This window comes from Phoca vitulina, unplaced genomic scaffold (assembly GCF_004348235.1).
Source record: "Phoca vitulina isolate PV1807 unplaced genomic scaffold, GSC_HSeal_1.0 scaffold94, whole genome shotgun sequence".
NCBI lineage: Eukaryota > Metazoa > Chordata > Mammalia > Carnivora > Phocidae > Phoca > Phoca vitulina.
In genome coordinates, this window is record NW_022589797.1 from 3353091 (window position 1) to 3363249 (window position 10159).

A 10159-nucleotide genomic window follows, 5' to 3' on the forward strand; every position below is an offset into this window, starting at 1 on the left:
TTTAACTGAAATCACCAGAAACCGAATTCCAAAGAGATTGTTGAAATAGAAAATTTATTGGGGTGCCTGGGTGGCTCAGTTGGTGAAGCATCCAACTCTTGGTTTTGGCTCAGGTCATGATCTCAGGGTCGTGAGATTGAGCCCCGCGTGAGACTCCGTCTGCTTGAGTCTGCTTGAGATTCTCTCTCCCTCTGCCCCTCCCCCCGCTTGCACACTCTCTCTAAAATAAATAAATCTTTTTTTAAAAAAAGGAAAGAAAGAAAAAATTTATTGGCAGGATGTCAAGTTATCCCATGTAGCCTTGGGATGTTCGAGGGCAGCTGGGCTTCAGGAATTCAAACACAGCCTTGAATCGCTCTCTGCATCTCTTTCTTTGTATGCTGGCATCATTCTCTCAATCCTGCTTCTTCCACAAAGTAGGAAACATGGCTGTCAGCCCCCACTTCACACATCTTGCAGCTCACTACCAGAGAGGAACTGCCTGTTTCCTTATTTGCTATTCAAAAAATCCTGGGGGAGAATTTTTTGGCCAATCAGTAATGGCCAGGGCAGCAGGGTCATGTGCTATAGATAGGGCCTTTAGGGGCCCACAGTTATGCTTCCAGAGACAGGGCCAAGTTTCCACATCTGTAATGTGGGGAATTAAGTATTTCTTCCAGTGGTGCCTGGCGCCTGGCACATTGTTCAGCTGTAATCTTTGGGATTCCTCATCATGGGTGGAAGCCTGGGAGGGGAGTGTCACCGACAGGAAGCTTGGCTGGAGCTGTGCCACCTGTGTGTAAGAGGGGCTTCTCACTTAGGACAGAGGCTTAGAGATCACCAATATTCACTCTCCTCCTATAAGTGAACTAATTTTCAGCTTAGCACATGGCCAACCAGATAACCATTTTCCCAGTCTCCTTGTGCTAGCGTGGCCAAGAGACTACATTTTAGGCAATGGGATGTAAACAGAGTATGTACATCTTACGGGAAGCATCTTCAGAGGCAGTCGAGTGCCCTTCTTTACCTCTCTGTGGACTGGAATGTAGGTATGATGGCTGGAGTTAGAGCAGCTGTCTTGTACATTGAAGGGGAAACTGATGAGGACAGCAGGGTGACAATATATAAAGAGCATGAAGTTAGCATGCTGCATAGGTCTCTGTGTGGGAGAAATAACTGTTTCAGCCACTGTTATTTTGGCATTTGGGTTTCTCACCGCCAAACTTAATACTGCATCATTCCCATGCACGAGAGGAATAAAAGTTTCTGTTACCAGTAGCAGTAAGTAGCAGGGCCCATAGATGACCTTCCACCTGCAGATCTATCAGCAACAGTTCCTGCCCACATCCACGGTTCAGTTGTCTGGGGAATGCTGGTTCCTGCCTTCCCCGCCCCATCTTTCTTCCCAGTGTGTTTTCCCACAGTACATTTCCTGCTCTGTCTGCCCATCCTGAAGCGGGAATCTGAGTCCATGTGGCTCTGCTTCTGCTGGCCAGGCCCCTCTCCACACTCTTTTCCTCTGCTACCATTATCAAGTGGCTCCTTCTATTTGCTTTGGCCAAAAGAGGGTTATTTGACATGGACCATAGGCTAGGGCCTCTATGGTGGGGTTTCTGGATACTGTGTGTTTCTGTGGGCCATTGTATAGGCACATGTGTGCTGTGTGTGCCTGGGGTTGTGGCCAATGCCAGCATTAACAGTCAGAATGGATGGTGACCAAAAGAACAGAGCAGGGTCTGGACGTCATCCTGCTGTGGGTGGCCAAGGTGCAAGGGGACACTCAAAGGCTTGGGGCAGCTGTTTTTAACTGTTACAGACCTAGGTCAGTATTTTAACAAGTAGTTCAGATACACTGTGTACACTACCTAAATATTAGCGACAGTAGTATCAGCGTGTGTGTGTGTGTATAAGACTTGGGGTGCTGGTACAACCCAAGGAGAAGGCCATGAGGGGTGTAGGACTCTCCCAAAGGCTGGTCCTGCTCTCTGACAATGGCAGAAGGTACAGAGGTCACCTAGGTTCTTGACAAACAGGCTGGGGCAGACAAGTGTGCTGGGGACAGGGGCTGACCTCTTCAAGAAGCAGAAGAGACCTGGGACCTCTAGGGGAGCATGTGACAGGGTTGAGGAGCACTGGAGCGATGGAGAAGACATAAGATTCAAAATAGGGAGGTCAGGGCAAAATCCCCATCACATCCACCCACCACCAACCACCTCACTGGAGTCCCCAAAGACACTGGCTCACTTGGCTGAGTTCGGCTGGATCTTTTATTCATGTCACATCCTCCACTCCCAAAACTGTTCTCTAGCCTGAAGCTTCATGACTTAAGAGGCTGCTATGGGGGTCAGCATTTGCCATCCTTCAGGATCTGGATGTCCTCTTTGGTTTTCCTAGGATCACAGGAGACAAAGATGAGGCCCATCTCATCAGGGACTGGAACAAACCCTTCAGGGACCCTGCTTGGCCCAGTCTATCCAGACACTCTCCTGAGCTCTCCCCACCTCCCCCACCCATTGTAGATACAGGGCACGTCCTGGGGGTCCCTGGGCACACCTTCTATAGCTTTTCCCTCTTGCACACCCTCCCCTGGGAGATCTGAGCTTCCCGGGATGTCTGATGTTGTCTGATGGCTGCTGAATCTGTCTCCAGCCCTGACTCTGTCTTGAACTCTAGCCACACCTCCACCAGACATCATTGCCCCACAAACCACCTAGACCCTCACTGCCTCCCAGCTAAGTTAGGAAAGTGTCCTGTCGCTCTCCTGCCTCTCTGTCCAGAGTGCTGTAGCTTCTGAAGACTGTCTTCTCTTCCATGATCTCGCTTAGCTCTGGCCCAGCCCAAGGGTTTTATTAATGAAGAAAGGAGATCGAATAGGTGATCAGACATACCAAGGTCATGTTCTGGCCCTCCTCACCTCTCAAGACTCATTTCTTGCCTCTCCCCACTCAGTCTTTAAACTTTATACTGCAGCATATCCAATTTCTTATATTTTCTCAAATACAAACATTTCTTTCCCTTTTAGACCTTTCCAAACTCATTTCACTACTTGGAATTACCTTTCCTTCTTCCTTTTTTTTCCAAGCTAATTTCAACTTATCTTTCAGAGCTGAGCTGGAAAGTCTTCCCTGCCCTTGTCCTTGCCCTGCACTCACAGAACCCTGGGTGCCCCCATCTGAGCCTTGAGCATTCTGTGCTCCACAGTTGGTGGACCGTTAGCTTGGCTTCCTCCTTAAACCATATGCCCCCAGAAGGCCAGGGTTGCTATCTAGCTTATGCCCTGTTGTATGCCCAGTGCCTAGCATATAGTAGACGTTCAATAAATAATTGCTGGCTGGAGGAATAAATGAACAAATGAAGTCACCTAGTGGTCAAGGGCAGAATGAGGGAAAGAACCCAGGGTTTCTGCACCCTCCCCAACCCCCTACTAGTTGTGGCTTTGTACTTAGAACCATGTGCTTTCTTTGAAATATACTTGTGCTCATTCTGTTAGGGCCAATGTCGGAGGACTCTTCTCAGTCCAAGGTGTGTGAAGGAAGAGGCAGGTCAAGTCTTGCTCCTTTCACACTTGAACGTACCGGAAGTGGGGCCCATGCAAGCAAGCTGAGGGGAAGGAGTGGGGTGGACTTACAGCCGGATCAAGCAGATCTGACATTCATTGTTATACGTAACACCATCGGTGCCACAGACCAGCTTGGATGTCTGGGAACAGACAGGAGACTCTTCCATGTGCTCACAGATGGGCTGTGAAAGAGAGGAAGTGGGGAGGGCACTCAGAGATTCAGAGGCAACGAGGAGGGACCCAGGGACTTTGCTTGGAGTCAGGGGCCCCAGGGAAGAGCCAGATTCTAGGAGGCCCCAGTGTTGGTCCAGTGGGCGTGAAACTAACCATCAGGGCCCCTTGGTATGTTTGTGGCTGTGTACACAGGTGTGTATCTGTCTGCTGAACCCAAGTGTGCGGGCATCCAGGTATATGTCTGTGTGTCGGGTGAGTTTATGCCCTCAAGCTCCTAGGACGGGTTCACACACTTCTCAGAGGGTCTAACTAGAACCGCTGCTGCTGGTCCTCATGAGGACCCCAGGAGACAGAACCGCCCTCACTGAGGGCTCCTCCACTCACCCTGGCTGACATGACCCATCAGGCCCCTGGTACGGGAAGGCTGGAGAAATGGAACAAGGCTTGGGTCTTAAATGAGGCTAGTCTGAAAGAGTTTCAGGGCAGGCCTGAGGTCAGGGTGGAAGCTGGGTCAGGACTGGGATCGGAGCGTGGGACAGGATGGGGTGAAAGAGGCAGCCTGGGGCGGTGGTCACAAGACCAACAGCCTGACTTCTGCACTGATGAGCTGTGTGAAGTTGTGAGAGCTGTCTCCACTCTTGGAGCCTCAGTTTCCTCCTCTGCAAACACTGTAAATGAATAATAGTATTCTTCTCACGTAGGGTTAATTGAAGTCATGTATGTAGAAGTACTTGGCTCTTTGGCACAATAATAGGCCTGGGTCTGATGGGCTGACAGTGAAGATGCTAGGCTGCTGGATGGGAAGGTGGCTTTGAGCCTCCTTGTGCACCTTGGTGAAGGCTGGGTTGAGGGTCTCAGGAAGGCCAGCACCACTGCTTTGGGATCCCTGGGGACATCAGACCCAGGGCCAAGGTGGAGCCAGGGTTCAGGGACAACTTGGTGTCTGTCCTCCAGAGTGAAGGGATGGATGAACGATGGGGTGTGGTTGGGGGAGGCTGGCACACACCACGGGGGCCAGGGTACCTCTGGCCTGAACCCCGTGGCCTGTCCATCTTTACTACACAAAGCAGAGAGCATGCTCAGTCCTGCTGAGTCTGGGCAGGGGATTGCACTGGAGACCAGGTTGGGGCAGATCTCTTGAGGTCCTGGAAGCCAAGTTTGAGACCTTGGCAGAGGAGCTGGGCCAACTCAGTCTGGAAGGGCTAACCTGGGGAGCATGCAGGCTCACGAGGCCACCCTAGCCACGTTGGAGCCATCAGTTATTTGAGCGGGAGTATACAGAAGGAAAATGCTGGCTTCCTAGCATGGATGCAGAAGGAAGGCCACGACAGCACCCTGGGGCCCAAACTGGAAGCGGCTGCCTTACCATCCTTGGGGAGATGAGTTTTGCCGCCGACACTGGCACTTCTGAAAGGCAAAAACGCAAGAGTTAGGTGATGGCGGCTCTAGGCGCAGGTCTGGCATCTGAGGACTGTTTCAAGAGACCTGTTCCAGCTCCTGCCCAGTCTGGAATTCTGAGAGGCATTGAGGTATTGAATCACCAGACTGTGGGGAATCCCAGAAAGCTGATGTGACTTTGGGTTGTTAGAACAGAGACACAAAATCTAGAGTTGGGAGGTGACAGTCCAGCCTGATCTTATTAGTCAGATCCCACTGGGATTGTTATATCCCACATAATAAGATAATTCAGTTAGTATGTACCAGGCATTGAGAACACATGATCTTAACTCCTATTCATAGCTCTATCACTGTCGTGTAACGGGGAGGGAAGGAGACAGTGGTGGATGCCATGGTCTGCTCCCCACATCCCACCCGCAGGCAGGACTGGGGTGCTCATTTCCTCAGCTGCCGGGAGTATTGGCCACTCACAGTGAGTCCCTTCCTAGAAATTACTCTCAGAGAACAGAGTGCCTCACCTGGTCGCATCCCCTACCCAGGAACATACTACATGGAAGGGGCATCTTGGGCCAAGGTCAAAGGCAGCCTGGGATAAATACAGCTTTCTATGTGATATTCTAGAACAGGCCAAACTAATTTACAGTGGGGAAAAAAAAGCAGTGGTTGCCTCGAGAGTGGGGTAAGGGAGGGGATTGACCAGCATGAGGGAAGTTTCTGGGGTGTTGGAAATGTTTTTGTTTTGTTTTGTTTTTTAATTTTTATTTTATTTTATTTATTTATTTTTTTTTAAGATTTTATTTATTTATTTGACAGAGAGAGACACAGCGAGAGGGGGAATACAAGCGGGGGGAGTGGGAGAGGGAGAAGCAGGCTTCCCGCCGAGCGGGGAGCCAGATGCGGGGCTCGATCCCAGGACCCCGGGACCATGACCTGAGCCGAAGGCAGACGCTTAACGACTGAGCCACCCAGGCGCCCCTAATTTTTATTTTAAATAGGCTCCACACCCAACATGGGGCTCAAACTCACAATCCTGAGATCAAAGTTGCATGTTCTACCGACAGCCAGCCAGGTGCCCCAGAAAGGTTTTGTATTTTTTTTTTTTTAAAGATTTTATTTATTTGTCAGAGAGAGAGAAAGCACGAGGAGGCGCAGAGGGAGAGGGGAAGCATGCTCCCCACTGAGCAGGGAGCCCGATGTGGGGCTTGATCCCAGGACTCTGGGATCATGACCTGAGCCGAAGGCAGATGCTTAACCGACTGAGTCACCCAGGCATCCCCCTGTTTCGTATCTTTTTTTTTTTTTTTTTTTAAGATTTTTTTTTTTTTTTTTAGACAGAGAATGAGAGAGAGAGAGCACATGGGAGGGGGGGGGGGCAGAGGGAGAAGCAGGCTTCCTGCCGAGCAGGGAGCCCGATGCGGGACTCGATCCAGGGACTCCAGGATCACGACCTGAGCCGAAGGCAGTTGCTTAACCAACTGAGCCACCCAGGCGCCCCCCCCCCGTTTCGTATCTTGATAGAGGTTTGGGTTACACAGGTACATGCATTGTCAAAATTCATTGAGTGATAGATTTATTTATTTCATGGTACATAGCTGTTAGGGGACAAAAAAGCATTAAAAAAATATAAAGGCCTTCCATGGCTCCTTGTAATTGCTAAGCTCCTTTATCTTATGTTTAGGGCCCTGCATGAGCTGACTGAAAACTTCCTCCTGCACTCACTTCCTAGGATACTCCCCATGTCCCTATGCCTCTGCTATTCCTGTCTGCTCATTCTTCAGGACAGGCTCTGCTTTGGCTTATCCTGTTTCCGTCTAGTTGAAACGTCCTCATCCCCCTTCTATGATTCTATCTTCATTTCAAGGCTCAGATGCTACTTCCCAGTGAAGCCTTCCCTGATGTCCCCCAGGGTTTCCCGAGCAGACCTGGATTTAGGCTCCAGTTTTTGTCCATTTGGGCTGCTAGAACAAAAGACCATAAACTGGGTGTCTTATAAACAACAAACATTGATTTCTCACAGTTCCGGAGGCTGGGAAGTCTAAGGTCATGGTGCTGGCAGATTTGGTGTCTGGTGAGGGCCCTCTTCCTGCTTCAGAGCTGGTGCCTCCTTACTGTGTCCTCACATGGTAGAAGGGGCAAGGGAGCTTTGTGGGGTCTCTTTTATAAGGGCACTCATCCTGTTCATGAGGGCTGTACCCTTATGACCTAGTCACCTCCCAAAGGTCCCACCTCCCAATACCATGACCTTGGGGATTAGGATTTCAGCATATGAATTTTGGGGCCACAAGCATTCAGGCCACAAACATAGCAGCTTCTTTCATACCACCACAGGCTGTCCCACTCACTGGGTCACTCCTGCCTCTCATGGACCTGAGTTCCTTGGGGCTCCTATGCTTCTGCCCCCATGTGGCAATGCCCCTAACATAGTGGGTGTTCAGGAATTGACGACTAAAGTGCATTGTGGGGAGGCGGAGTGCAGAACCCTGCAGTATCAGAGCTTCTTCCTGGAGGATATGGGAAAGGGTTGCATTTACTCTCAGCCTGCCCTTGAACCCTGTCCTCACTCAGCCCAGGCAGGAATCTGAAATGGGCACAAGGACTGTCTTCCGGACAGGCCTCCTCAGTGTTCCCAATGGGACAACTGCTCAGGGAATGGGAATGGATGCCAAGCTGGGAGTAAGCAGGTTAGCTGGGCCAGAGCCCCCAGACCCATTCTCTGTTGCCCCAGCCCCTAGGACTATGTCCTCAGCTAGGGAAATGGGAGTGGGACTGGCCATGAGGTCAGTGGCCTTCTAGAAGGGTCCTAAGTAGTCTCCCTGCTTCTCCCTTTAGTCTGTTCTCAACACAGCAACTAGAGCGATCCTTTTAACACAACTCTGCTCAAAATTCCTTTTTTTTTTTTTAAAGATTTTATTTTTTATTTATTTGACAGAGAGAGACACAGCGAGAGAGGGAACACAAGCAGGGGGAGTGAGAGAGGGAGAAGCAGGCTCCCCACCGAGCAGGGAACCCGATGCGGGGCTCGATCCCAGGACCCTGGGATCACGACCTGAGCCAAAGGCAGACACTTAACCGGCTGAGCCACCCAGGCACCCCTGCTCAAAATTTTTTAGTGTCTCCCATTTCACTCAGAGGGAAAGCCAAGTTCTCACATTGGCCTTCAAGGCCTTACCCAGTATAGTTCCCAGTTGCCTCTGTCATCTCCTCTACCATTGCTCTGCACCCTGCCTCTCATTCCCCTCCAGCCACACTGGCCTCCTCACCGTACCTCCAACACTCCAGCCATGCTCCTACCTCAGGGCCTTTGCCAGTCCCCTCTGTCTGGAACCCTCTTCTCCCAGATATCCACATGGCTCACTCACTTGCCCCCTTCAAGCCTTGCTCTAGGAGAGAACCCCCTGATTTAACGTGGCAGTCCTCTCTTCACCCTGCCCAATATTTTTTTCTTTAGCCTTTATCACCTTCTAACATTGCACCTATCTTGTTGTCCATTCCCTTCCAACCTACCCCACTGGATTTAAGCTCCATCAGGGTAGTTCTCTTTCTATTTGCTCACTGATACGTCTTAAGGGCCCAGAACAATGTCTGATACATGGTCAGTGTGAGGCCACAGAGGTGCTTCAGGCCTTGAGAAGGCCCCACTCCAGCATGTGTCTGGCCCGGGACAAGGGCTACCCTTGGCTCACACAGCTGCTGTCAGTCCCGCAAGCATCGCCTGTCACAGCAGACAGGAGCTCAGAGGACCCAGGCCAGGCTTCCGTCAGCACCCACCACCTGGCAGCCAGCAGACTTATCTGTCTCTCCCGAGATAGGCCTGCTCCCTGCTGCCTCCCACATCTCTCACCGAGGAGTCGCTTAGAGCAGCTTTGAACTAGGACTTCCTGTGCTACAGCTGGAGAAACAGAGGCCCCAAGAGAGGAGGGGCTTTTGCAATTCAGGGCCAGAGTCGGGATTTGAACCCAGGTTTCTTTTCTCCTAGCCCAGGGCTTTCCCCACCACAGCGGAGAGGTACAGAAAGAAGGGTTAGGCAGAAACCCGAGGCCTCACAGGATGCTCCAGGCCCTGTCTCTGCCCCCACCACAGGCCCATCTACCAACACCAAGCCCCAGAGAATCCAGGCTCTGTCCACTCACCCCTGTCCACAATGAGGAGGGCGGCCAGGGCGACCACCCACAGGTGGATGGCCATGCTGATCCTGGGCTGATGTGGTCCAAGCCAGCCGGGGCCTGTTTATAAGGCTGATCCCCACCCTTATCTTATCTAGGGCCAGATGGGGAGGCTGGGAGCGGCATCCCCGGTAGTATGTGCACCGTGGCACCAGAGATGCTGAGCCTGTGGGGGCCTGGGGCTGTGCCTGTGGAGCTGGCAGGGTTCCAGAGTGACACAAAGCTTGGACAACCTCCAAAGCTGCCGCCAGTCAGGGCTGGAGCACGAGGGAGAGGGAAACTGAAGTAGAAAAACAGAGACACCAAGTCAGAGAGACAGAAAGAGGAGAGAAAGATCAGAAGGAAAGAGAAAAAGAAAAGCGGCCACTGGAAGGGGGGGAGGCAGGGAAGAGGGGCTGGAGCCATGGGCTCCTTTGTCGTTGCCACCAAGCAACTGCGACGGCCCCACAGACGCTTTCCTTCCTGAGGCCCGTTTACCCCTGCACCACGTGGAGGTCCTGACCAGCCCCTCCTTCCTGGGGCTGCTGGGAAGTGACAGTGGGGACAGCAGATGGGAAGGCATTTTGCAGAGGATGAAGTGAGGTGTAAATATAAATGAAAATGGTTCTTTTTGTTCTTCTTTTCCCACCATGAAAGGGCACAATTGATACGGGGGGCGGGGAGCAAAATAAAACATAAAGATGCCCTCAGGGCAGCTGGGTGGCTCAGTTGGTTAGGCATCTGACTCTTGGTTTCGGCTCAGGTCATGGTCTCAGGGTCGTGAGATTGAGCCCCATGTTGGTCTCCACGCTGGGCATGGAGCCTGGTTGAGATTGTCTCTCTCCCTCTCCCTCTGACTGCCCCCCCCACCCCTCACACTCTCTCTCTAAAATAAAAAAAAAAAAAA

The 10159-nt window shown here is 51.5% G+C and overlaps 2 protein-coding genes across 2 annotated transcripts in view; one reads left to right on the forward strand and one right to left on the reverse strand.

Moving 5' to 3' along the window:
- BAG1 (BAG cochaperone 1) overlaps positions 1-10159 on the forward strand; it is a 35067-nt gene that overhangs the window by 13398 nt on the left and 11510 nt on the right. The gene's annotated exons all lie outside the window — the stretch shown is intronic.
- SPINK4 (serine peptidase inhibitor Kazal type 4) lies at positions 242-9843 on the reverse strand. The gene is made up of 4 exons (XM_032396778.1): positions 9241-9843; positions 5079-5119; positions 3608-3720; positions 242-2369 (listed from the first exon to the last, which is right to left on the reverse strand). Exons 1-4 carry the CDS (start codon positions 9293-9295, stop codon positions 2324-2326), a joined length of 255 nt encoding a protein of 84 aa, XP_032252669.1. The 5' UTR covers positions 9296-9843; the 3' UTR covers positions 242-2323.